Source organism: Ambystoma mexicanum, chromosome 6q, assembly GCF_040938575.1.
Source record: "Ambystoma mexicanum isolate Mex_15411 chromosome 6q, UKY_AmexF1_1, whole genome shotgun sequence".
Taxonomy (NCBI): Eukaryota; Metazoa; Chordata; class Amphibia; order Caudata; family Ambystomatidae; genus Ambystoma; species Ambystoma mexicanum.
The window spans coordinates 1,172,541,356-1,172,569,253 of NC_090937.1; the positions used below are offsets into that span (position 1 = coordinate 1,172,541,356).

At 44.3% G+C, this 27,898-nt stretch overlaps 2 protein-coding genes across 5 annotated transcripts in view; one reads left to right on the forward strand and one right to left on the reverse strand.

Moving 5' to 3' along the window:
- Positions 1 to 131, reverse strand: part of LIAS (lipoic acid synthetase) — a 487,597-nt gene extending 487,466 nt beyond the window's left edge. The window contains exon 1 of the mRNA XM_069631781.1: positions 1 to 131. Coding sequence (XP_069487882.1) covers positions 1 to 78 — 78 coding nt within the window. The 5' untranslated portion in view covers positions 79 to 131.
- RPL9 (ribosomal protein L9) lies at positions 24 to 27,898 on the forward strand. Of its 4 annotated transcripts, none has more exons than XM_069631783.1 (8): positions 24 to 162; positions 1,247 to 1,293; positions 1,370 to 1,485; positions 5,552 to 5,647; positions 6,262 to 6,394; positions 11,560 to 11,640; positions 13,117 to 13,228; positions 27,812 to 27,898. In XM_069631783.1, exons 2-7 carry the CDS (start codon positions 1,248 to 1,250, stop codon positions 13,221 to 13,223), a joined length of 579 nt encoding a protein of 192 aa, XP_069487884.1. In that variant the 5' UTR covers positions 24 to 162; position 1,247; the 3' UTR covers positions 13,224 to 13,228; positions 27,812 to 27,898. The 4 variants fall into 4 exon arrangements, with proteins under 4 accessions (XP_069487884.1, XP_069487883.1, XP_069487885.1 ...); XM_069631782.1 differs by lacking the exon at positions 24 to 162 and adding an exon at positions 300 to 324; XM_069631784.1 differs by lacking the exon at positions 24 to 162 and adding an exon at positions 335 to 1,091.

Below are 27,898 nucleotides of genomic sequence, written 5' to 3' on the forward strand. Positions count from 1 at the left end.
CTTCTGGCCCTGGACCGACGTGAGACGCGTGGATAGCCAAGTGACCGCGCGCACTGTCCGACTCTGCAATTGAGACATCTTCCAAAACGTTCCGCAACGACCTGACCAGCGTTTGACAGCAGATCTCCTGCTTGGCGATTGATTACTCTGGCCACAGACTACGTAAGGCGGTGGGTGTGGGCGAGTGAGTTCGATTGGCTTGCCTGTTCAGCGAGCGATTGAGTTTGACTTGGATTTTTCACATTACGAATGATGTCAGAACGTCGTAGGGCTACAACTGCGTGATGACGAAGGACGTTCTTCCTTTTTTCGGTCTCCTGCGAGGTGAGGAGATGTGTTGCTGGGCCCGGTTAATTAATCTATCTTCATCCGTTAACTACGAGCCCCCACCGGAGGGTGGTAGTACGGTTATCGGCATAGTTATGAGCTAGTGAAAGTAGCGAGAAGAATCTGCTAGCCAGAAAGTGTGTGGGGAGTTCGGAGATAACAGAAGTCTTTTTGCTCTAGTCGTAGGCGCTGCTTACTGTTTTCGTTTCAGCACACTGAGGACTGGTCCGCACCGTACAGCGGAGGCTACTTTACTTTTTCTCATATCATTTTTCTTTTGTCGGTTTTCATTTATTTGCGTAACCTCCAATCCCCTTAAAGTGTGGGCACGGGCGGCGTCCAAACACTACTGCTGTCTGTGCAATGGAACGCCCCGAAGACAGTAACTAACTGTTGGTCATGATAATAGGCAAATAATACGTTTAGCGTACATGGTGTAACCAGATAAAGCTGTTTTGTTTAACGTGTGGCGCATGACAAAGTACCACTTTAATTTTGCGTGGTTACTATTTTGTTGCCACTCGCAGTCAGTAGATGGCATTGACAGTGCGGCACCAGCGAGAGAAGTGGTTAGTTATGCCTCGTACACACATGACGGTGAATTTTCACAACGCGTCTCTCGTTTAGTTTAAACAACCGAGACCATTAATAAACTCGGCGGAGATGTTATAATTGGATTCATTGGTTGGCAATCAGACACCCGATCTTGGCTGGTGAAATATTACAACGAACTTCTCAATCTACTTCAGAGACGCGACTACGGGGTATGGGGGGAGTCATCTGTTTACATTTAAATCTTAGTAGTGTGGTCTGGGCTAACGCTGTAGCTTGTGATTCATGACGCCAGAAGTATTGAACATGTGCAGCCTAACGTTGTTTGTGTGGACAAAATCGTTCAATCCAGTTTCTGCTTTTTCAGAATGAAGACCATACTCAACAACCAGACTGTGGACATCCCCGACAATGGTAACTTGTTACGTTTTCTCAATTTGATTTCTCCTTTACTTTGAGCAAGTCCTAAACTATATTTTCCCTTCTCTAGTCGACATCAAATTGAAGGGCCGTACTGTTATTGTGAAGGGCCCAAGGGGAAGTCTACGTCGGGACTTTAACCACATCAATGTAGAGCTCTGTCTGATGGGCAAGAAGCACCGGAAGGTGAGTGACTCTTGTATAATCTCTGGTACTGTGCCCTTAAAGTAGTTATTTTTGTTTGTTCTCATCGGGGCTGCTAAGTGGCAGCGCAGTTCCTTCTTGCGTTTGCCTTTTTTATTTTATTGAGTGAATATAAAGTGTAGGCAATGTGTACATAACTCATTAGACGACTGGATTCTGAGGCATGTGCACAATCTTTTTTTTTTTTAACAAATAGTTAGATTTTTCGTGGCTCTTAAGCGTTGAAATGGTGAGATACTCCATTGGCATACCTTAGAATGATAAGGACCTGTATTGGCCTGGAATTTCAACTTGAAGGCATGCCCAGCTGATGTTGTGGTTGTAACCTGTGAACTCTCAGTGCATGGGTCCATGTGGAAGGGATGATGTAAGGTTTGTTTGGGGGAGGAAAGGGGAGTCGCTTCAGGTCAATTCCTGAAAGTATGAGGGAGGCAAGTGCTGGCTGGTTATAGTGACTGGTTGGGTGCAGTAGGTAGCATGTCTTTTTCTCCAATGTTGGTCTTCTGGCTAGCCAGTTGAATTTTGTTGCCACTGAAGGTGGCACGTTTGCAACATGGTAAGTTTGACATCTCATTTAGGCCTTTGCCAAAATTGAGCTTTCTGGGCAGTGAACAGTGGTTTGACTTTATAGGGCAGCTGTTGGGAAACCCTTGAAAAAATGGCAATGTGATAAATGCACTGGCTGGAAATCATGCTTGTTGATGTTAGTCTTGGAGGGAGGGGTCGAGTGAAAGTCTGAGCCCTATGTATTTTACTTGGTCTGGAATAGTTTACTGGCCTTTTACACTGTGTCCTGTACGTGTGGCTGTTCATTAGAAATTCTGGGGAGTTCCTTAACTAAACTATGGCTGGCTAACTTTGAGCCCAGGAATCATGGGGCTTGGTCAGCCAGGACCAGATCTGCCGAGCCTTCACATTTACCAGTGCCATCAGTTTGTGATTTTATTTTTTGGGACTTTCGTTTCGCCTTTTCAATTTTAAAGTCCAGCCATGAAGCTCCACAATTCAAAGGTGTGGGAACAGGACCACATACACATTGCATGAGAACGCTATGGCTCTGGATCTGGTGAGTGTAAGACGGCATAAACAACCTGTTTGTGCCATGGAAAGTTTGAATGTGATCCCAAATGATATTTCGTTGGCGACAGTGTTCACTTCATTTACCAGTAATCCTATCTACCAGGGAATCTCCTTTTAACAGCTGTCAATTGGCGGAAATTCCCCCAAACCTTTGGGGAACCAAGAGCTGGTACAGAGAGCAGATGCATACTCTTAAACTTTTGCTCCATTTCATGTTCTCAAATATGCTCTAAATGGCCCTTGAGTTTGCTTTATCACCCTTGCATAAATGGTTAAAATCGCATAGCTAGGTTTGTAGGCCACCACTTGCACCAGAAGTCAAAAGTAGCTCCAGGTAGCTGTTTCAAGCTAACCAGGCTTCTCTTGGTTATAACCAGGAGATAAATTGCTCCCTGCAAACACGTGCAGTAAGTCCCACAACTAGCTTTTGCTTTCAAATATCCTAACCTGAAGTTGCATATATGTTGTGCAGTTGTAACCGCAGATTTACCACCTTGGCAGTCATTTTTGAAAATGCCCACTATAGCTATCGTTGGCCAAATATGGACTGGCTCGTTACCCTAATCTGTAAAATATGTTGTGTGCCAAATATGGTTTATAACCAGATGCTCAATGGGAATGCTATGGTGTCCAATTTGTCTTGGCAGCTTCTTCCCAGTGCTAAGACCGTTTACTGGTCTCTGCACTGCACATTTGCAGTTCTAAAGAGGCTAAAGTTGTCTTTCCTGCACGGAAGCAAGCCTCCCAACCCCCCATAATGAGTCTTGTTTGCATCTGGACCTTTGACCTTTTTTCCAATCATCAAGTTTGGTTATAACAGCAAGTGCTCATTTATTTACTTTACACCATGAGCATTGCATATCATGTTTTATTCCTTTTACACACCTAATTGGGGACCCGCCCGTATGATCATCCTTGATTCCTGGTGGGCCATGTATGACTGGAACTCTTCCTTTTTTAGTTTTAACTTCAGGGCCGCCCCCCCCCCCAATGGCGTTGACCTGGTTCCATCTTATTGTAATTCTGCATTATATTTTCCTGCTCCACAAAGACCTATGATATTTTGTGGACATTACATTCTTGAATTTTAGAATTTCTCCTGGCTACTGTCAAATTTTCCACGCACAGTTTGTAAACCTTTGTTACTTGTGAAATAACATGTTGGTTAAGCAGCAATGTTCAAGTGGATGTGCTTATTCACTTGTCAGTTGCACACTGTATGAACTACAGCAGTTTGTGCTTTCCACTTCCACATATAAAATAATTGAATGATACTTTTGTAATGCGTTTGGGTTTTTCTGATCTTTGTCGATTTATAGACTGCTCTCTTCTAACTTATCTGATTAAGAGTACTTGTGTACCAATTTGGGTTCAATTTCCCCATCTTCCCCTAGACTATTGTCCGTTTTCTGCTTTGTTATCTAGTTGTATCTCTCTCCAAACTTGCATGTTAATTTTTATTATAAATCCTGGTTGTGAAAGGATTTTTCACTATATATACCCACACATGCATTTGTTTGAATTGTTCAATGCACGGAAGCAGTAAGAATTGTGGCATCAACTAATCTTCCTTATGAGCATGATTCGGTGTAGAATTGTAACATCCATGGGTGCAGGATTCCACGTACTCTTGTTGGTAACGTCATTCAGTGGTCCATGTGATGGATTTTAATTTATGTAGCAGTTGTACCTAGTTTGTTTATAATGGCACCAGACCCAGGGGCATCAGGGCGCAGGATACAAGGATATGTTCAGCTTGGTTACATGGGTACATGAAATGCATGGGCAACAATAGGTACATGGAATGCATAGGCAGCAATAGGTACATGAGATACATCCGCATATATACAATGTAAATTACATGAGCAAATAGAGTTAAAGTGATCAAAGTACATCAGAGCGGGTGTCCCAGGGGACTAACACATGATACGGAAATCCAATATGCAGAAGGGTATAAGCGATGGGGAGTATAGGGCGTCGGGAGAATGATTATCAAATGATTATTTATCGTTTTCTTTTAGCCAGTTAGATTTTGTCTGAATTTAGAGAAGGACTGAGGTTCTCTAATACTAGGAGGTAGGGAGTTCCACAATTGCGCAGCCTTAACTGCGAAGCTATGTCCTCCGATAATGGAGAGTTTGAATCGTGGTACTTGGAGGCAGTTGAGTTAGCTGTTCTGGTCGGTCTGAAAGAGGTTTTTCTGCAGATTCTGTCAGTAGGGTATGGCGGTGCTCTTTTATTAAGGCACTTGTATGTAAGGGAGGCAGTTTTACGTTGGATTGGTGGATAGCCATTTGTATTTGTTTCTAGTGGAGGAAATGAGTTCATTTCTGTTGATCTAAAGTGCTGCTCTCAGGGCATTGTTCTGGAGAACCTGTATTTTATCGATTTTGTTTGCACCAATGTACAGCGCGTTACAGTAATCCAATTTGGAAAGCATGAGCTCTAGGGAGAGTAAGGCAACTGTCAGTGGAGAGGAATTGTTTACTGGCGCTGATTAGTTTGCACGTATATGCGGTAGCAGAGGCTAGGGAGTTGACTTGTTCGGTGAAGTTCAGGGTGGCGTCTAGATGGAAGCCAAGGTCTTCACTTCCTTCACCTAGTGTTGAGGGGCTGTTACATTTGGAATTGGGACTTCAGTTTAGCTTCTCTGCATTCTATCTCTTAGTGATTTCACTACATTATGGTTTGATCACACTGGGCCACGTTGCTTTTTATGGTTGGTTACTCCTGTTAATAAGCCAGGCTTCAAAACCTTGTGCAAAATGTAGTACACAAACAAGTTTAAAACTCCTACTGCGCTGTCTAGATATTACAGTATCTAGATTAGAAGCCATTACATCTATTTATGGTCACTTAAGACTTTTATTTTTATTTCAACGTTGGCATTTGTCAAAACAGCTTGCTCGTTACACTTTTTTAGGTTTTGTGCTTGTCTGTCCTAACTTGTGTACACACTTATTTTCAGCTGCGTGTGGACAAATGGTGGGGTAATCGCAAGGAGCTGGCCACAGTACGCACGATCTGCAGCCATGTGCAAAACATGATCAAGGGTGTCACATTGGTAAGTGCTTTGCAGTGATCTTTGAATTCTTAGACTTTCATAGGTAATGTTTGAGGATGTTCATGTCAGATGCACGCACCCCGTACACTATATATATATATATATATATATATATATATATATATATATATATATATATATATATAATTTTAGTATTAGGCAGTTGTCAAGACTTGTGTATTTCACCACTTCTGTGAGTTTAGAAGTGCCTAAACTGAATGGTTTGTGTGTACATTTTTAAACCGTCACCACCTCCAAACCTGTAAGTCATGCTAACTGGGACCTATACAGAATTGGAGACACTGCAGTAAATGCGTTTTAATTTTTTCCTTCTAACACACTCCAATGAAGGAAAGAATGGGCATGCCATCAATACCTCAAGGTGATTTCAAGGCATCGATGCTAAAATCAATGCCTCATGGCAATTCTAAAGCCGGGCACTATACTGATTCCCACGTATTGTCTGTCTTCTCTCTTGTCAGACATTCGCTCGCAACTTCATGTTGCTTGGTCCAGGTAGTTTTTTTTTAAATAGAAATAACTTTACTTTATTTCAATAACCATGCAAGAACAAGATTTGTTAATCAAATTTTCATGTTTTTTTTTAAATTTAGGGCTTTCGTTACAAGATGAGGTCTGTGTACGCTCACTTTCCCATTAACGTAGTTATTCAGGAGACTGGCACACTCGTTGAAATCCGTAACTTCTTGGGAGAGAAGTACATCCGCAGAGTGCGCATGAGGCAAGGTATGTGATGGGTCTTTCAGGGTGCTGGTCTAAGGAGCGTAGTCTTGTCACTCTGGTACAAATGCTTAAATCCGTGCTTCTTGTGTTTACTTTTGTTGTGCTAGTGTAAATATTTAGTAGTGCTTAAGCATGTTTTTATATATATATATATCTTTTTTTTTTTTTTTTTTTTTTTTTTTGACACGTCTGTGCACCCACCGCCCTGGCTTGCTTTTATTTGGGATGTTGAATGGCTAACCACATTATGAATACATGCTTCCTGAAATGTGCACAGAACTCGAATGGCAGAAAACATACTTGTTTGGTCAAAATGGGAAGGTATGCCCTTTAAGACCTGTGCTGGATAAGTTATCATCCGGGTGAGATAAACAACATTTTCAGAGACTTTTATGAAGAACTTTACAAGAATGAGTCGAAGATATCAGGTGAGGGTACAGAATTTCTGGATAAGGTGGGCCTATCTAGGTTTAATGTGGATGATTCGGAGTTGTTGGAGGAGGCTTTTTCGCTGGATGAGGTTAAGATGGCGGTTGTAAGTTGAATGCTGGGAAGGCCCCAGGACCGCATGGGTTCCCGGCTGAGTTTTATAAGATGCTGCTGGATTCGGCTTTACGATTGTTGCTAGATATCTATGTGGAGTCGTTAGACCATCGGATTACTTCCTGAGACTACTCGACATGCTCTGATATAGTTTTTCTTGAAAGGTGGGAGGGATCCTTCCAGTTATAGGGCCCATTAGTCTTATTAATGTTGATAATAAGATTCTGGCGAAAATGCTGGCTTGCAGGTTGGAGCGTCTGCTTCCGTCCGTGATACATGTGGATCAATCTGGTTTTGTGAAGGGTAGGACGACAGACCTTCAGTAACATTAGGAAGATTTTGAGTATTGTATCGAAAGTGAGTGGTCAGGAGGGGGATAGTGCTGTTTTGTCATTGGACGCAGAGAAAGCGTTTGAGAGAATTGGGAATTCCTCTACGCAGTGTTGGGCAAGATGGGTTTTGGTATGAGGTTTATTTCATGGATCAGGTTGCTATATAGTGAGCCGACTGCGGAGGCGGTTACCAATGGTATGAGGTCGGGGAGGATTAAAATGGAGAGAGGTGCGAGGCAGGGCTGCCCTGTCACCTCTTCTGTTTGTGTTGGCTTTGGAACCACTGGCCGAGTTTATCAGGAGGGCGTGGTTGGTCATTCGTGCTGGGGGATAGTGCAGAAGATTTGGCTGTTTGCGGATGACATGCTCTTAGTCCTTAGTGATCTTAAGAAATCTATACCGGTATTGATGTTGTGGCGGAATTTCATCATTGTTCTGGCTACAAAATTAATGGGATGCAATCTTATGCCTTTGACACATTCAGGTGATAGGTTTGTGGTGGACTTGGGCTTCATTGCTGTACTGGGGGGGAGGTGGGGTTGGCTTACTCCGGAGATGGGGGACCTGGTTAAGGAAAATGCACGGGTCATGTGTAGTGGTTTGCGGACGGACCTTGAGAGATTGAGTCTTTTGAATCTTTCTTTGTTGGCTAAGGTGAATGCCTTAACGATGATATCTACCCCGAGAATTACTTATGTTTTGAGTATGGTCCCTTTGATGTTCCCTGAGACTTTTTGGAGAGAGTTGGACAGGATGCTGCAGGAGTTCTTGTGGGATAGGAAGCCCCCGAGGTTGAAGTTGTGGAAGTTACAATTGCCATTACATATGGGTGGTCTTGGGGTGCCGAATTTCAGGGCATACCACCTGGCTTTCTTTTCAGAATTTTTGGTTCCATTTGTGGAGGACTTGTCTCGGTAGAGGCTGAAACCAGTTTCCATGGGCCTCTTACTCCAAGAGCTGTGTTGACTTCGGTCTCTAGACAGAGTTGTGGACATGATTTGCTGATGGATAACATGAGGAGCGCCTGGAAGGGCTTGTGTCGTTATTTGAAGGTGGACGCTTTGAGGGAGCCCAGTGCCTCGGTGTGGCTAAATCCTACTATCAAAATAGATGGCAAGGTGGTCTTTTGGGCAGATTGGTTTCTGGGTGAGGTGGGTTGCTGATCTGTTAACAAATGGTCGTTGGATGAATGCAAGGGAATTGCAGCAACAATATGGTATAGAAAACTTTAGACCCTCTGATTTTGTGAAGCTTAAACGTGCAATTGGAGTTGTGGATTTGGAGAGAATTGCATTGGATCTGTTTGCAAGGAATTTGGTGGGTTCGGGTGGGGGACTGGCCAGTCGCCTGTATAAAGCATTTGTGTCCTGTTATCAGCGGAATGATTCTTTAAGAGAGGAATGGGGCAGGAGAATTGGATATCGGAGGGCTTATGGCAAAACATGTGTGAATGTGAAGTTGTGCTCGCTGGGACTCACGGAAAGATCGAGGCAGATTAAAATTCTTAATAATTTTATTGGACGCCCTGAGAGAATGTGTAACAGAGGGTTGTTGGAGAGTGCAGATTGTTGGAGATGTTCATGTGAGATTGGTACGATGGAACATCTGCTATGGGATTGTAGGCTGGTGAGACTGTTTTGGGGGTGAGATTGGACGTGTGTGTGATGAAGTGATTGTTGGACTCCCGGTCTTGGATTTTAGTGTGAGCATATTGGGGAGTGATGAGTCTTTGGATGATCTCACTCAAAGTGAGAAGAAGTGGTTGTTCAGAGGGGCGATGACTGGTAAAAGAATTATATTGAGGAACTGGAAGAATGCTTTGACATTGAATGTGGGGACGTGGTTGTCTGAGATGCATGAGTGTGATGTATAGGAGACTTGGTAAATTGGCTTTGTTTGAGAAAATATGGGGTAGATTTTTGCAGTTTTAAATTGACATAGTTTGGTGGGGGGGTAATTGAGAGATGCATTTGAGATGTTGGGGATTTAGGGTATTGTATATCTCGCTGTGTACATAGTACTGTGTAAAATGTTGTGCTTTTCTTGTGGTTTTTTGATATACGCTGATTGTATTGGGATTTGTTATGGATATTGTGTAAATAAAGTTTAAAAAAAAGACTGGTGCATTCAGTTTTCAATATTTCTGAATATTGAAGGCTGCATGCGAAACATTGTGTGCAGCCTTCAAGATCACGGTGTTTGGTCATGCTTCACCTTCATAAAGTCGATCGTCTCCTCTGCTGGCATTTATTTACTTGAGGTGGGGGTTCATGCCCCAACCCCCGACCTCCATTTCCAAGACACATAGGCCCCTCACCACCCTCCTCCAGATACATACACATAAGTACACTGGCTCCCTGTCCCTCACAGGCACAAACACCCTGGCACCCATCGTCCACCCACTCCCCACCTGATGCTTTAAACCTTCCCCTGCAACAGATAGTCACACACCTGTCAGCCTCTGCGTGTACTTATGTTTTGCGGTGGGGTTGCCGTGGCGGGTCAATTTAGAGCGATCTCTGAGGGGTCTTGTTTGTCTGCTCGTGAGATTTTCTTTTCACTTGGGCTGCATTCACTGACACCTTTTGCAGCTCGGGTTTTATGGCGGTCGAAAGAGCCTGCTGAGAACTGTTTCCGCTTTATTATTGATCTGATGGTGGGATCCACCATGGACTAATTGTGGCAAAGGCTCCCACTGAAGTTTCATGGTCTATTTATTACCCACTGTGTCTTGATGCAGGGGTTGCAGCGACCTTTAAAGGGACTTAATTTGGTGAAGATTTTCCTGTGGGTGTAGGAAGTCCTATTCAATTTTGAGAGGGTATAAGCTTGATGAAAAGATTTAAAAACCTAAAGCTGCTTTTGGCAAGCATGAGGTAGTTGCACTGCACAACCTTTTTGTGAACTGCCCAGTCCTAAACACCACACCACCTTTACAAAATGTTCAAGAACGCTTATGTATATCGCCGGTACCTTGCTACCACAGTTCACTCTACATTCACCGCCGTATCAAATTTCATATTGTTGGGTAAGGAGATCTACCTCCACGTGGATTGCCTCCCACCCCACTTCGTCACTACGTTATGGCATATAAACCATCTGACTGGTATCCCGGTCCTTGTCAACCTCCACTTTGTGCCCGCTACGTGTTTGCATACTGATCTATATCGATGCACACAGCTTAATGCTACTGGGCTTCTGTCTCACTGTGCGTGTTATGCATCGGTCTAGCCTTCATCAGCTACTGATACCGACTGCCTGAATATTCCAACTGTCCCTTCACTGTTGTTGGAGCCTATCCTGTAGCCCATCTCCCAAGCTACCTTGACTCTCACGGACCCAATACTAACGGACCCAATACTACCCTAACATTCGCCTTTAAAACTACTCCGCTAGTCGCGAGTGGCCACCCAGGGGCTGAGTCACACTCGGTCCTTGGAATCTCACTGTGCAAGTGTGTTCAAAGCTTGGTTCCTCGAGCTATGCACTAGATCTCTACTTGACCACATTCTTGCGATGTATATGCCTCTTATTTTGCCCATACTGGTTGAACCTGCAGCGCAGTATTTCTATACACCTCCAATCTGTCTACAACATACCCTATTGGTCTGCAACCTTTTATTGTATATGCACTTGAACATGCTCATACGACACCTGGCCCTTTGTTCTGAGTTGCATACTGTATTTCGTTCTAACATACCTGATTGACCAATAGCCGTTCCACTGTTTATGCATTCTAACCTGTCTGCAACACACCTGTCTTGCAGCCCTGTTATACCTGTAATTGAACCTGCCTGCAACATTCCTGATTTGCCCTGCAGCTTTAGGGCTGTTCACATTTTATAACCTGTGCTGCGTATCTGCATACCTGATGTAGCCCCCTGTAACATGAGGCGTGCTTTGCCAGAATGTGCATCTACCCTATTATTATGTATACCTGACATAGCCCCTTGTAATAGCTACCCTATTTTGTCTTTTGCATATGGTTATGACTCCCAAGATCCACCCGTGTTTTGTAACCCATATGCGTGGTCTTGCACAATACAATCTTACTAACACTTTCTGTAACTAGCGCCTAGATGTCTGAGGGTTTTGTTCGCCGCTATGAAAGTGAAAACAAAATTAAATAGCAGTAGTATTGGGGTTGGATAATCCAGGTTAAGACTTTTATTTGTTTCTCCTCCCTGCGTTGCAGGTGACGTTTCTTTTACTGCAAGTTGTGGTTGTCTTTTATTTTGTTTTTGTGTATTTTATTTTTTCGTTTTTCAATGACATACATTTTTCTGTTAATAGGCGTTAACTGTGCAGTTTCTCAAGCCCAGAAAGATGAACTGATTCTTGAAGGAAATGACATTGAACTGGTATCTAATTCAGGTTTGTTGGAAGTACACACACTTTTACTAAGCGCAACGTAATTTGTGCTGTGGTTACCTTGTCGACATCTGTTTCAAGAATACGTCCGGTACCTTTTTTTTCCATATGGTGTAGTTTAAGAATGATGTTTCGGCTAGCGGGCACATCGCCCAAAAAGAGAAGCACAATTTTTATCAGGTGCAGGAGGGAATTGCAGCGGGTGCATGCTATCGAACCAAGTGCCTAATTACTTGGACTTCTACCCCCAACACTTAGCTTCCGAATTTGGTAATTGGAACGCTAACTCTTGCTGTAGTGAATTTTAATAAATTGGAAGCATTTTGTAATCTTCAGGACGGTGTTGGTAGCAACATTCAGAATGTGCCTATATTTCGGCATCGCACCTAGTGGTGGCAAATGGGTGATTAGTGTAATAAACGACCTCGCAGTTATGCCTGGTCCTATATTGGGGGCAGGCTGCACTCAAAGGCTCTGACAGTATTTACACAAATATGAAATTAAGCTGGGTGGGAAGGTTCCTATTATACAGACCCCTATACAGACTCACTTGAGTTTTGGGAGTGGATGTCGTTTTAAGGAGTTTAAGAAGTAGCGGGTGGGTGTAGCTAAAAATGCTTGGAAGGTTTTTCTTTTTTCCAAGAATGAGTGCTACTTTTTGAAGTCACGTCAGCTACGGATGAAGTTGTGTGGATAGCCCAGCATGGTTTGAGAGGCCCTATCTTCACAACTCCACTAAAACCTATAAAAATAACAGAAGGGCTGTCAAACGAGGCATGCGAGTTGAAATATAAATACACCATCGTTTGAGAGTTCAGCTAAACCCTGGTACTAGTAATGGAACAGGCCCGTCAAACCTTGACTGAAGCCACGCACATGCCTTATGTTGCACTGACTGTTGCTCTGTTTCAACTGTGCCGTTTCTGACTGCAACAAGCTGCACAGTCTGGTTTTTAAGTGATGCTCCTTCTGCCGTCCTCTTTGCAATCCCTGACCACCTCCATTAATAAAATACACGCAGACACGGATTAAGGATGTAACGGGCAATGGTTCCTCTCTCTCCCTTGCTCTGATTACTGTAATAAGCCAAGAACCACTCATACTTTGTGGTATGATCTAGCAAGGAATGCACTGAGACCATTGCTCACTCTTTAAGCCTCTGGCCTCTCCCCAAAGGGCTGAGTGCAGCTTTTGAGCAGGGGACATAGCAAGTTGGCTCTCGAATTTAACGAGGAAGATTGAAGGCGATAGGTGGTTGGCTTTTGTGGAATGTGGTAATTGCTTGACAGTTTTAATTGGGTTAATCTGGGAGCTGTCGGCAGCACATTAAAACCACCCACCCTTCTCTACCACAATTTGTCAGTTGAAATGTTATATAATGCATTTCTTTTAGTCCTTGCCTGTCCAGTTTTGCACACCTTTGCAGTTGGGGTGTGTACGCTTCGCTACATTGTACACCATATTTTCTTTTGTTTTCAGCTGCCTTGATCCAGCAGGCCACCACTGTAAAGAACAAGGATATAAGAAAGTTCTTGGATGGCATTTACGTCTCGGAGAAAGGAACTGTACAGCAGTTGGAAGAGTAGGCTTGGTGAGCGGATTACTTTACCATACTTTTTAGGGTATGGCTACATTGCACTGTTAACTTGATGACTCATTAATGGGTGGGTCTTGGAGGAAGTGTCTGCATGGACATGCTCATATTATTTTTTTTGTTTAGACACTCGTTACCATGAGTTTTGAAGCAATATAAAAATTAGGTGTTTTACCCAACAACTCTTATCGCATTTAACTAATGAAATGTCTGGATGGTTTGTTTATTATTTGTATTGCGCTCCAGGTACCCAAAAGGCTTAAGGGCGCAGACAACAAGGAACAAACAATACAATCGGTTCTCAACATGAGACAAGAATGAACAAAAAATATAACCAAAGCAATATGCAAAGCAATCAACAAAAACATGGCATAGAGAAACCAAATAATCAAATATGCACATGAAACCTACAGGTCACCCACATATCCACAGTTGGTGCATAAGCCACCTTCTAGAACAGTGGTATTCAAACCGTTGGGCTGACTTTAATAGAAAATATAAGCAGATCTGGCGGGGTGGGGAGGGCAGCAACAATATTTCTACTGGGGGTGGAGGGGGGGGTGTCTCGGCATAACGTTTGAATACCACTTTTCTAGAATAACTAGTAAAACTGCATCAATAATGGTGCAGTAATCTAGACTAGAAAAGTTTTGAGAAACGTATGTTTTTGTACCTTATGCTTATTCACTTAACTTTGTGGCAGAGGCAGGTAACTTGGGCATTGAAGTTTGCTTTTGAGGGGCACAGCCGACACTGGAGATCTCATGGCCTGCTAGTAAACATGTGGCAGCTTGATGAGTAACGGCAGGCCGTTTGGTGAAGACTAATGGGATTGTTTTCAATGTTTTAGAGTAAATGCATACATGCTGGGGCTCCGCTACCACGGTTTTGTTTGAATTTGCAACAATTGGGAAAAAATGACACATTGTGAGCTGGATGATGACCCTAAAGCCAAATATTTGGACCCACAGTGGGGAAAGTAACTAAGGTGACCTTTCCCTGGATATGGGTCATCCCTACTAGAGAGCACTTTCCATAGGAATCCCCTGCATGCATTGGGCTGTATCTTGCATATATGATTGCCCTGCGTCGACTCTTTCACCATTATGACTTCCATCGCAGGAGTTTAAGGCCTTTTTTATGGTATGGTGCGTTGGTCTTGGTGTTTACCTTGAGTGACATTTTTGGGTGCAGAGCCTTTTTCTGGCTGTTAACCAGTGGCTAAAAGGTAGACTAGAGCATGTTTATGAAGCCAGTGGTTTTTCAAAAAGCATTTTACTGTTTAAAGAGCCTTCTGCAAGACTTCATTTGATCCTTGACTGAGCGAGCACCCTTATCTTTAAGCTTCTGTCTTTGCTTATTTTATGTTCCCTAGCATGAATTCTAGAGCTCAAGCATTCAATACTGATGTGCCCCTGATGGACAGTAAAACTATTGAGATCTGCTTGCCCTAAGTTCCCAATGTAATAACCATCTCGTAACAGGCTTTAAGGAGCCACCTGGTTGTTGGTAGTTTCGTATAGGTTTCACGAAGCAAAACATGGCTCTACCCGAGTGATTTATTCCATACCACTTTATAATTTGCTGGAAAAGATGGGTGGAGTTAATTGCCTCAAAATATTGTCCGGATTTACATGGCTTTCAATATTCCCTGTGTGGGTTGGACTCCACAGCAGCACCAGAGTTGCCTATCCACCACCTTATGGCCCATCAATCTGGAATGTCCAAAATAAAATCGGCAAAGACAAAAGGGTATATTCAGATTTGACCACATAGCTTCTGTTGGCATCGGCGCGGGAGGGGCACTTTGACTCTATGAAAGGTACTAGTGTGGGAATTGAAGCTGTTTTGCATGCTTTTGAATAGGCTAAATGGCAGCATGTATATCCACTTATTCCTGGTCCACTGAAGGAAGTGGTGGAAACAGAGACGGAGGAGTGCTGCTATACTTAAGTAAAGATTTTCATACACATCTTGTCTGACTTTGAAATCCCCTTTCAACTGTATGACCATTTAGTAGTGCCTAGTAAAGGTGAAACACACGCAGCTGCAAGGGAGATGTCTTGAATGGTTTCTCCATTGCTGTTGTCGCAGTCGTTGCCCAATATGCTTTTTTCTGGGGCACAGGTCGATTTTCTTTCTAGTGTTTTTAAAGGTGGCTGTTGAAAGCAAGTAACTGATTAGTCTGCGAAAATCGTGATTTAAATATTGTAAATCTCTTGATGAAGATTTTTGTAGTGTCCCCTCTATTGGAGAGGATGGGTTACTAAAGAGAACCGGTAGAGTTTACTCAGTTGGTGACCTTGGGTCTATATAGTGCATTGCTCCTTAAATCTACTTATAGAAGTGTATAGGGTTGTGAGTGCTTTTGTATATCTACCATTTGCCAAGTTGATGTAACTGGTGACAAGGCCCGCCCTTGCATCCGGTTTAATGGATAATGTTGCTATTGGACTCAAACACCCTACCTCTGTTAGGTAGGAATGACCAAAACCCACCGTGATATGAAGTTGTATTTCGTTTAACCAGTGACCTTGTACTTGCTGATGTGGCGGGGGCATGGAAAGATTTCTCTGCATCATTGCATACGTATCCAAAATGTCTGATCTAGTATTACACTAGCACTCTTCTTAAATCACTGACATGAGACACTCGTGCACGTGCCTGATCGCTGGGTTGCTCACTAGGTCTCAGCCAGCCCCCTGAAGTCCTAACCCTGCAGAATGCACATACGCATCTTAAAAAAAACTCTTAGAGGACGTTCCAACCACCAAGTGCATTGAGGCCAAACCAATGGGGAAATGGCACTATAATAAATCGCAATACAATGGTATTAGTTCTGCCCTCGCATAACCTTCCTGGATATTTAACCATCTTATGCCCCAATATTCTTGGGTTTGTAGCACCTGCAGTGTAGGAGGGGGGTGTGATGCACTAGGACTACATTCCCAAGAGCATGAATATCATCACTGCAACTGTTGATTGATCGTGAAGTCTGTATCATATTGGATTGCTTGCTCCTGTAGAGCAGTGGTATTCAAACTGTGGGTCGCGACCCCCTAGGGGTCCGCGGGTGCATCCCAGGGGGGCCCTGAGAGCTCAGCATGAAAAGGTGTGTTTTTTTTTTTTTTTTTTATAGATTGGAAGAAATGGGCAGGGGTGGCCCACATGGGCGGGCTGAAGCATGAAACTGTCTCAGGCAACAATGAAAAAGTGGCCCACAGTTGTAAATGGATATTCATTCCTTTAGTCACAGACTGGGCCTCATTACTACTATGGCGGACCAGTAACAACGGTGCTGGTAAGCTACCGGCACCGTTGCTACCGTTCCGCCATAGTAAGAGTTGTGCTCGTGGGTGCTTGACAGCCCCCGCCAGGTCTGACCTCAGCTCGTCGGATGCACCAGCACCGTTATTAACGGTGCCGGTGCATCCGAGCTCCCCATTCCCATTTGAGCCATATGGGGCTCAAATGGGAATGGGGATCTACCGGCACCTTCGAAAGGGCAATTATCATGTCCGTCTAACTCGGCATGACCTAGTAATTGCCCATTCGCGGGTGCCAGACCCGGATGCAACTCCAGTGGCAGCCGTGCCGGTTTTACCGGCACAGCTACCGCCAGAGTAGTTATGAAGCCCACTGTTTCAATAGTACCCAAAGGGGTGCTTTGTGTTAAAATGTAAGTAAATTGTGATATATTCAGCAACAATGGTCAACATTACTAACTGCATAGTTAAGTAACTCATCAAAATGGTCCACATTGGCCAAAATGGAGGAGCTAAGGAGCCAGCCCAGTGAAAGAGTGAGCACTCCCTCAGCTGCTTTATCCAGCTAATGGTGTGCTCCTGGGCTGGCTGAACTGTCAAAGGGAAACACTGTTTCCCTTTCACAGTTCAGTTTAGTTCCCCAGCCGCACATGCTCACTGAGCCATGCAAGTGCTGGGGCGTTTTGCTTCGCCAGCATTGCATAGCTCATTGGAAATGCTGGCTGGGGCACTGCATGTCTGTATGTCCGAGGGGGAGCTCCTGCGCCTCCTCGCACATACGGACAGAGCAGCTGGAGCAGGCCGTTTCAGCACCCACACACAGGCCAATGCAGAAGGTACGTTTATGTTAATTGTTTTTATTTAAACCTGTGTATGGATGCGTTATGAGTGAGTGTATGGTGATGGATGCTCATGTGAATGATAGAGTGATTGCTGTATGAATGTGCAGCGCCTTGCATATACACATAATCATGTTCATTGTGTTAGGACCAGTGGGGCCCAGGGGACAGGGATGGTATTTTTTTACCGGACATCTATCATTCAAAACCCTCTGCCTTGTCCACAAGGCTTTCTGGGGCCTGGGTCCAAAATACCTTCAGCTATTCCTCCGCAAATACCTCCCCTCTCGAGCTCTTCACTCCTCTACCTCCAACTCCCTCAGGGTCAGTCGTTTATCAAAGAAACAAGCTGGGGGTAGATCTCAGTCTTCGGCTGGGGCCTCCCTCTGGAACAGCGCCCTGCCACTCTAAAACTTGAGGAGAACCATCTTTCTTCCTGCACTTATCAGACCTACCCTGTCTGCTGCCTTAAACGTAGCACTTGCAAATTGCTGGCTGCACTACCACTGTTTGTTGCCTTTATTATTTATTTATTGCTATTTATCTGTTTCTCCTCTGCTTCGCACTTTCCACTTCTCCCCCCTTCCATGCACTTTTCCCCTCACACTTGCGCGTTCTCAATGTCACTGGGCCTAGTAAGATCGCTGTTTTATTCTCCTCTGTTCCCCTCCCTTGCCTTGTCACGCTCTGAAACACTTGTGTACGAGCGCGATAGAAATAAAATATCAATGCCTGCCCCCTGGACTCCCAGCAACAATTGCAAACTGTTTGGCTATTTACCCATTTTTTGTTAAAAGTATGCTCTACAATGCAACATTTTAACCTATTATTTAAAAAAAAATTCACAGGGGAAACACCCCCCACCCCCCCCCCGAACCTCCCCTTAATGCCCCTCCACTTAAAAAAGATTCACCAGCCGCCACTGGCCCTCAGACTGTGTTGGGAACGGGATGGGGGAACCGAGGGACTATGGTGGGAGCACAATGGGCGGGAACCATGGGATAGTGATGGGAGCAGAGTGGGGAGAGCCCTGGGTGTGTGATGGGGTGGGGAGAGACCAGCGACTGGGTAGGAGTGGGATGAGGGAGCCCAGCGACTTTGATGGGAGCAGGTGACGGCGCGCAATATATACTGTCCATTTGGCATTTCTGGGGGGTCCCGACCTGCCCAAATTTTGCTCAGGGGGGCCCTGGCCAAAAAAGTTTGAAGACCACTGCTGTAGAGGGACTCACGACTACTGCAATTGTGTGGAATACTGTCCTAAAAAAAAAAATTCGAATGGAGGAGCTCGGGGGATGTTGGTGGATTTTCTGTTTGCTCTAGGGATTGTAGTTTCTACCCCCATTGGTCCTTGAACTAGCCAATCATCACTGTACAGGTAGGCAATACCTCCCCCAAGCCGGGCTCGTGGTATCGCAGCCAAGGTTAACACTCACATTAGGAACCAATGTTTCCTTAAGTGGACGAGCGTGTGTGGTACATGGCTGCCTCGCCCACTAAACCGCAACTTATCTCGTGTCTCCAAAGTAGGGGGCCGCGTAACATAATTTACCCATGCATGGGAGGGTATAACTTCAGGCCAGTGGGTAAGTACGTTGCGGATACTGCATAGAATTCCTAACGTGATTGCACAAACATTCTGACCTCTACCTCCAGAGAATCTTAACAGTACTTCAAGAGGAGGTGCATGCACTTCGAGCTAAAGGAGCCATTGGTTCCTCCACGTACGGTAAACCCACTCCCAATTTGTCCCCCCAAAAAAGACTAAATACCTGTTTTAGACTGAATCCAAACTCAAACCATCAGAATGACCCAATTACACCCTCAAAAAAATTACATGGTAACCAACACTGCATATGTAACATGCATACTTTACAATTTCAATGTTCCAAGGTCATCGAACGAACCAATTTCAAAATAGGATTGCAAACATGTCAAATTCAAAGTTCTTCCTTTTGGGATTGTCTCGCCAACTTGTGTATTCATGAAGGTGCTCGCAGTAGTGGCACACCATCACAAAGGAATCACTATCGCGACAATTGGCTGTTAACTGAGTTTCATGCCTGTCTGTTACACACTCAGAAAACCATCTCTCCTACGCAAACAAAACTTTTCCATCAACGAAAACCTAATGTTAAAGGATATTTGTACCGCGCACTATCACCACCGGAGTGGTCCCCTAGCGGCTCTGAAAAAAGGAAGGGTGGCAGGTGAGTTAGTGGGAACAGGCTGGAAAAGTGCAAGAGCAGTGATGTGCTGTTGGTGGCCTCAGCCCGGAAGTCCATTGTCTGGGCTTGGGGTGTTTTACGGTCCGTAGCAGTCGTGTGTGGGTCTGTGTAGTTTGTTTTGTTGTTGCAGTGTAGTGAAGTCTGTGCGGATTGTTGTGTTGTAGGTTTGTGGTGGTTTATAGTGTGAGAGGTGTATGCCGAGGGGGGAATTTGTTAGTGGGTTGGTTAATTATAATGGGCCTCGTCTGGCGGCGAGGCTCTAAACTTCCGTATTCTCTTCAGGTGGGGTTGTGTGAGCATCCCTGCGTCTCCATACCGATCTGGTATTTGATACACTCAGTCCCTTTCACACCTGGCATCCACTCGCATTTATGACCTTGCCCATGTTGAGGTTGGGCTTGGGCTGCCTACGTGGCACCTGTTTGTATGTGGGGCAAGCAGGTGTTTGTGCGTATCTTCCGATCTGGCCTAGAGGGCGTTCCCGATCTAGTCGCTGTGTGGCACTAGTCGGCCAGGGTAGGGTTACTCACTATATGTTGTGGCTGCTCAGCATTCATCGTCTTAATCAGTTGCTCATGCAAGCTACCGGTCCTAGCCCCTTTGGAACGTGGCAAATGCCAACGCTTGCAATTACGGCCAGGGCGGCATCTGCCTTCCTCAACTTCCTTCTGTCCACAACATAGTTGGAAGTGTGGCAAGTGCTAACGTTCACACAATTTTGTACAAGTATGATCTCTAGTAGCAGTAATGGAGCGGATCAGGTTGTTAGCTGGAATTTGGCCAGGGATGCTGGTTTCTGTCCTAGTTGTGTACTGTCTTTCTTTTTTTTCTTTTTTTTTTTTTTGTACCATCTCTTGTCGTAGGGTTTCTTCATTTGTGTCAGGATGTTCTAGATTTGTCATTGTTACCTTTGCGTTTCTCGTTTGGTAGTTTAGTTTTTTGAGTCTGATGTTGAAGAGCCAGTTTTTTGTGATTTTGTGAATTGTAGGTTGTCTTGGTGTTTATTTATTTCGGGTTGTTCCAGGTTTAGGAGGCACCCCCAAGTTTTTTTTCTTAAGGTATGGTTTTTGTTCCAGACGGATTTCGATGCTTGATCTGAGAGTCTCGTTGGCTTGTAGATTTCTTTTGTAGGAATTCGGCTCCTTGTCCGCTGATTGCCCTGTGTTATGCACAATGTTTTGAAGGTGGTGCGATATTTGACTGGGAGCCAACGCGGTGTTTTTAGAGCTCGAGTGATGTGGTCTCTTCTGGATAGTTTTAAGAGCAGTCTTGCTGCTGTGTTTTGGATCCGTTGTAGTTTCTTCAGGAGGTATTCTGGTATCCCGAGATAGAGGCTGTTTGCATAGTCGTTTCTTGACATGATGAGGGCGACTATTGTGGAGCGTTTTGTCGGTGAAGGAAAGGTAAGGTAAGATTCTTCTTGCCGTATGAAGGAGAAAGAAGCATTTCTTGATTATTGCATTTATTTGTGGTTCTAAGGTAAGGGTGTTCATCAGGACTCCCAGATTTGTTTACTACCTTGGATGGCGTTGGTACGGTTCCCATTTCCGTTGGCCATGGAATATGTGTTTTCTTGATTTTTGGATATAATCATGATTTCTGTTTTTCCTGGGTTGAAAGGACTTTAGACATTCGATTAGGGTTGAGTGGTCGGTTTGAGTGTCTTAGATTTTGTAGATTTGGGTATCATCTGCGTAGTTGTAGCATAATTTATATTTTCTAATCCCAAACCAAAACCGCCAATCTTGGGAGATTTTTCGAAACCCCAATCTGCGCATAGTTTGCCATCACAAGAGATGAGGCATTGCAGGCACAAATCCTAGATTATTCTGCTGGTTGTCTGTTAAGTCGGTCATAAGTCGGTCATTACTTGGGCATGATTGGATCCTGCCTTTACAGAATCCCTCGTGCACGACTCCACATTCACCGGTTGCTCACAAGCAAACTGAACAATCAAATGGTAGTCTCGCAAAGCATAGTGGTAGCACAGAAGCAGTGGACGAGAGAATGTTCAAAGGAACACTGCCAACAAACCTTTTCGGATAACAATTACAAAGGGCGTTTCCATGACCAGGCACTTCTCTGTAAAGGAGTGTTGGAACAGTTTTATGGTCTGTTTATCAACAAACGCGGAGGAACACACTTGCTGGAGTTGTCCCTGTTCGCGCAGAGATTTTGGAGGTCTCTCAACCGACAAATCTTGTTGCAAGCAGAGCCTGTCCAGGGGAACACCACTTTTAGCAGACAAAATAGTAACACCAGTGGGAATTGAACACTGACACTCATGTATCTTTGCCCATTGGGGGCATCCAACCATAGATCTTTTCAACCACAGAAAAGCCAAAATGCTAAACTTTGCATCCAGATACCCACAGAAGGGGACCCTGGGCAATGCTTGCGCTTTCCACCCTGACCACCATCACCAAAGCTGGTTCACAAGTTGCATCATGAACCTGCAACAATGATTTTATAATTGTTCCTCTGTTGGCAAGCTAGCCATGATATTACCATCTGTTAGGTATTTGTCTACCACGCAAACAAACCTGCTAAAACAAATGTTGCATGAGGTGAGCGATGTGTTAAGGCTAGCTTAGCTCCTGAAGTCCTAGAATTTGGTCACTTAAATAGTGTTAGGTAGTTGTGTAAACTTAACACCAGGTGTTTACTCCCAAAAAGTAAAAATACTTGCTTATGAAGTACTCCATTTGAGAATTGGGCTTACTTTTTTACTTGTACTGCCACTTGCAAACGATCTGGAACACTTGACTAACGCACTAACTTATTTTTCCTACTAGTCTCTAGCAACATCTCAACACAAATGTCTTGGAAGGGTCTTTCTGTTAACGCTTTTATGGCGGGGAACGGGGGGGGGTAAACATATAGGCCATCCACCACCAGGAAGGGATCTTGCATTGTGTTAAGTATATCAATGGGCCCACCATGTAACCTATGCATACGCCTCAATAGACATTACTTACAAGGTAGCCTTCCTAATTGCTATCTCTTCCATAAGAAGGAAGTGAATTACAAGCAGCGTCTGTCGCAGAACCATACACAAACAAAACAAGGTGGCATTACTCGTCCCTAGTTTTCACCTAAATTATATATTGGGCTAATGTCAACTATAGTACACTGTTTCCTTTTCAAAACCCTACGAACGGAAGGGAAAGCTCCATTAATGTAGGGCGAGCAGAGATCTACAATTTAAACAAAACCAGAGAATTGCTTCCCCAGAAGGCGGTCAGTCTCCAATAGCTATTGCTAGAATTTTGTAAAAAAAAACCAAAAAAAATATTATACATTTGTATAGCAGCCTTGCGCGTGGGCGCCATGATAGAGTAGTCCATTGGGCTAAATAAAAGCTATATCTGGGGTGGTGCATGGCATTGCTCATAATCATTGCAGCTTTGACAATTTTAGATCGCACATGTCCACGCCCGTGAGACATCTTGTCTGTTATGTAGAGTCTGGCCAGGTAGGCTGATACTGCCAATTGACTGGGTTGGTACCTGAATGGTCATGCTTCGTCTTTGATATCTTTGTTGGGCGTAGGTAACTCCCTCCAGAGTTAGGCCCTCAACAGGAAGCTATCCTGGGACCAGGAATCGTAGGCGCACGCCTATTCAAAAGGAGTAACCTCACACCAGGGTGCTGCATTCCAGGAGCCTTTCCTTCTATTGAGAAAGGGGGTGGGGGATATGTCTAGATTGGGTTCTGTACAGTTGATGGGAGGTGGGGGTGCAACATCTTGTTTCTCTCTGCCCCTCTTCTTCCTATTTCCACTTCTCTAGCACCGGGGTCTGCAACCTTTGGCTCACCTGATAATTTGGACGATCTCCATCAGCCTTGGACAGCATAGTGAATGGTGAGGGATCATGGGCGTTGTAGCCCCTCTGCTCTGGCACAAAGCACTTTGGGTTTGATGTCAGAAGGGCAAGGTTCACTCATTTCAAGAGCAGGGATTGGATCCCTAAAGCAGGCTAGCTTTAGTCTAATCATGTGTGGACTTCCCCTTTTGTGCTTCAACTCTTGAATATTTTGTTGGGCCCGGTTTGCAGGACTTGCCCCTCCAGTTGTGAGGTGACGGGTGGTCCAAGCTCTGTCCCCTAACCATCCCCATGGATCCTTTGGGGGGTGAACCCGCTGATTGAGTCACTGTGCCGGCTGTAGAAGTACCCAAGACGCACAACTACAGGGGCTATTAATTTGTGTGCCAGCCTCCCTGTGTTTGGAACACTAGAAAAGGACTCCTTGTTGTCCCTGAACCCCAAACCCCACCCCCTGGATTGGGACTCCCAGCACCATGAGAGCCAAAACAGCCGTGATCCTAGGGTGTTAAGTTGAAGTGCCTGGAGCAGTGTTTCCCAAACCATTTGACACATTTGAACTTCCATTGCTGCCTTTTGCACTCCTGATCTTTGAATCGCTTGCAGAGTGGCTAGAAGTCTAGTCCGGAACTGAAATGGGTACTATTCACTGATGGCCCCCGACCCCTCCCCTCCCCTCCGCACCCTGGTCTGTATTTTGGGCCATAGGGACTGCTCGGGTCACTTATTTTACATCCGAGAACATGTCCTTTTTAAAGGGCATTGTAGTTACTTGCCTTATACCCCATATTCGTTATCAAGGCATATGTTAGTTTTCAAAAATGGATTGGCAGTTTGTTATTAAAATATTTTCTTGATTAGCACAAGCCCATTTGATTAGCAATATTGTACTATGTATAATGCTACCGGACGTTATTTGTACCCAAGACCTAAAATGAGCAACACAGCATTTGTGTACTGCTGAAGTAATACCTGTGAGACGCACATCTTTAAAATTCCACTAGACCTGCATGTTGAGTAACCTATTTTACCTGCCCGACCTAAGAAATGCTTTCTCCACATGGCAACAGATGAAAAAATGTAATGCACTTTCTGTAACCTGGTGCATGTCAAATACACCCACTTTGATTGGCACACTGCTGCCACCCACAGGCCATTCATGCACTGAACTTTTATTGACATTTACTGCAAAGTAAATGTTAAATAAAACATCCCCTGAAAATGGTACTAACCTGCACTATATGAGTGAGTAGACTTTACAAGCCCTGGATGAGTGCTTGTAAAATATAAAATTTGCTGCGTGAATGGACACAAATAGATATGATGGAAAAGGCTCTTAAACAAGTTTGGAAAGCTCACGCCCATGTGCTTATATATAATGCAATCATAGAGCAAATCGAGCTCTGGATGCTAACTAGTGTATGGCATTGCAGTAGATCTGTATATGTACAGACTGGATGGAACTATTGATCACTACTTTGCATAAACATCTAATTGGCTTTATGTTGTCCTTATGTAAGGAAAGTGTAAGACTAAGCAGAATGGATGGCGTAGCTGGCAGAGTACTGGGTACACTTAATGGAATATTTTATTTTGGGGCCATCTCACTTCCAGGCTAGCTGGTATAAAACCAAAAGGGTTAGAATGTAGAGAGGGGTCCACTCCCAGGTCGAGCACCAGATGCACAGATGGTTGCAACCAACAGTTACAAGACTAGGTTTGTCATTGAAAGCATTTGGTCCTGTGCGCCTATACATTTTAAGAGTGTACACTAGTCCCTATGATGCAAATTGAAATATAGAGGGAAATTTAGACACTTTCCTTGAACTTTACAGCATAGACAATGCAGTGTTTTACAATAGTAATATTGTAATCATTCTGTAACATTTTAGGAATTGTGTTGCATAACTGGCTTTTAAAAAAAAATAATTAAAGCTAAGACCTACTGGTCTTTGCCAGACTATTATTGGCTTAAGTATCGTCCCATTTACTTGTGGTTTGCAGTTATTTGAAAAAGAAAAACATTCTTGCCCAGCACTCGCATTTGGCACTTAGTGGAGGTGGGGATTACTGCTGCACTTCTCCTTGAGCCCCCTTTGAACTTGCAGTGAAGAGGGTAGAGAGAGCCTGAAGGGGAAGAGGAATGAAATGGTGAGCAGTGCTTTCATTGAACAGTAATTTAAATTGGTAACGTTTTTACACAAGTGTCAATTTAATTAGCAAACCTACATAATTGCATAGCAAATTACTATGTGACGCTGGTTATCTTAAGACTTTATTATGCAGTGCTTCATCTTGCTATCTTTGCTGCTTCTGTGTTCCTCGGTGGTAGGTTGTGAAGATGGTTTCTAGTTGGTCATTCTTATTCACACGCAAAAGGCAAAGACATCCCTTAACTGTGTGCCTGTTTAAGTTTTGATTATGTTGGCTGTTGGCTTGTGGAATTGTGATGGCTGAGTTGGTACTCCGCACACCTGATATCCATAGCATGTGCATAGAAGCAGCTTCACAAGCCCCTTAAGGCAGATGGATTACTTGCCCTGTAAAGGTCTTTCTGCGCTTGGACCTGCTTAGAAGCGCATGCACCCACCCTTCCTCCCTGCAAAGAGGACATAGGCACGTTAAGGAGCATGGGTAGATGTACGCCTAGTCTGGGCTAGGGGGTAATACTGTGCACCAACCCCTTGACTTGGAATGCGATTTCTTTTTTAAAAGTTTTTTTTAAGGGGATAAAAAGCCACAGAGATTACAGGATAGGTAATATGTCGTATGCAGCCATGGTTCTGTCAGGCCAGGTGTTATGGGCTGTGCAGCCTAAGAGGTCTGTCTTTCTGTTTGAGCCCCCATTAGGGTTGCATTGTCTTCCACGGATATAGGTATGAAAATGTCCTTGGATCAATTGTTCGTAGTGGTGTAGTCAAAGCTGAGCACTTTGGAGAGGAATTAAGTGTACACCAAAAGGTTAAATGTAGGGGCCTCAGTATGTTCCTAATGCTACAGTCTGGGGTTAACCGCTTAACTTTTGGTTCAGAGGGGCTTCTTTGTCAGCAGGTGTTTGAGACTATGCATCATTAATCTTGTTTCAGGGCCCATACGAATCGAAGGTGTAGCCGAGGGATTTGGGAGTGGGAGGTTGGTAGATGCCACTGAAAGATCTTAAACAGTTGAGCCCCTACCAGCACCCATAGGGAAAGTTGCAGATTTGGCAGTGGGGCTCAGTTTTATGCTGGAAGGTTTGCTGGGCAGTGTGGCCCTTCACCAGTGCCACCCAAACCCTTTTCTTGCTCTTTCGTGAAGTGTTGAATTGTTGGTTAGACTGATGTGGTGGAAGCATGTCTGCCACAGTCTCAACCCCCACCCCGCCTCAGAAGCAAGTTGCATTGGTGTATCTAGAGATTTGAAGGTTGAGGGCTTAGAGCACTGTATGACCATGATGGACGGTTGGGGCACTCTGAGGTGATCACCAATGCACTGTGACCAGAACCTTATTTATGGTGCTCAGCAGGGTCGTTGGGTGGCCTTGTATTCGCTCTACAGCTTCCAGAGCAGTCTCATAGATGGCTATGTCAAGTGCGCACAGGCCCCAATACATCTGCTAGTTAGCCACACTTAAACGATGCACATCAGTCTTCTAATCGGCTGCCTTATTAACTGGAGGAGACCTATCAAGGGAGAGGGAGACACCTGGGGGCCTGCCTTGGAGCAACTGGCTGTCAAAAATGCAATCGCACAGATTTAGGTTTGCACAAATCCCAATGGTGTTAAGAGATGGGCGCAGAAAATGTTTTGTTGGGACTTGCTAGCCATCTTAAATTGGAATAACAAGTGTTCCGAGACCTGCACCTTGGTCTTGCCAAGAATTAAGGTTATATTGGTCACCGGTTAAGCTGTTGGGTTGGGCGGTCAGGGACCCATTGTAAGTGTAATTGGGGGCCTTCCGATTTAATGTGATCTTGGCTGGAATTTGCCCTGTGTAGCAACATGCACTTAATTGTTGGCTCTGAACTCCTCAAACCTTCTTTGTGGTCATGAACTTTCTGGTGGATCCTAAACAGCCGGTGGGGGGGGGGGGGTCAATGATTGTTTCGAAAAGCAGGATACTGAAGTATGGAGAACTAGCAAGAGGGACTTGGCTCACTATACAGCAAGGAAAAGTGGATGGATCAATGGAGAATGACTATGACCCAGTGAACTACACTAACCCCACCGCCCTCGCATTCCCCCCACACCACTTCGCCATAATTTGTGCAAGGGCTTCTTGTGCAAGATCCCGCAGTTATGTAATGTTTAACTACTTCTAAAACTGTGTTCTGTATAAAAAAAAATAAATGACGGGTATTAACAAAGGGTGTATTTTAGCCAATGGCCTTTTAAACATGCCTAATTGGTTTCTCACTTTTTTCTTTATTTCTTCCAACAGGTATTTCCTGCCATCTTGAAGCATTTCTGTAAATACTGATTAAGTGACAGATTGGTATAAAAGCTGAAAATAAAAATATTCTAAGTA

Bases quoted from the DNA above. Each gene is read 5' to 3' on its own strand.
- RPL9 (XM_069631783.1), top strand. From the start codon at position 1,248: ATGAAGACCATACTCAACAACCAGACTGTGGACATCCCCGACAATG. The intron at 5,648-6,261 runs GTAAGTGCTTTG...TTTTAAATTTAG, and splicing joins TGATCAAGGGTGTCACATTG to GGCTTTCGTTACAAGATGAG. The intron at 11,641-13,116 runs GTTTGTTGGAAG...TTTTGTTTTCAG, and splicing joins TGAACTGGTATCTAATTCAG to CTGCCTTGATCCAGCAGGCC.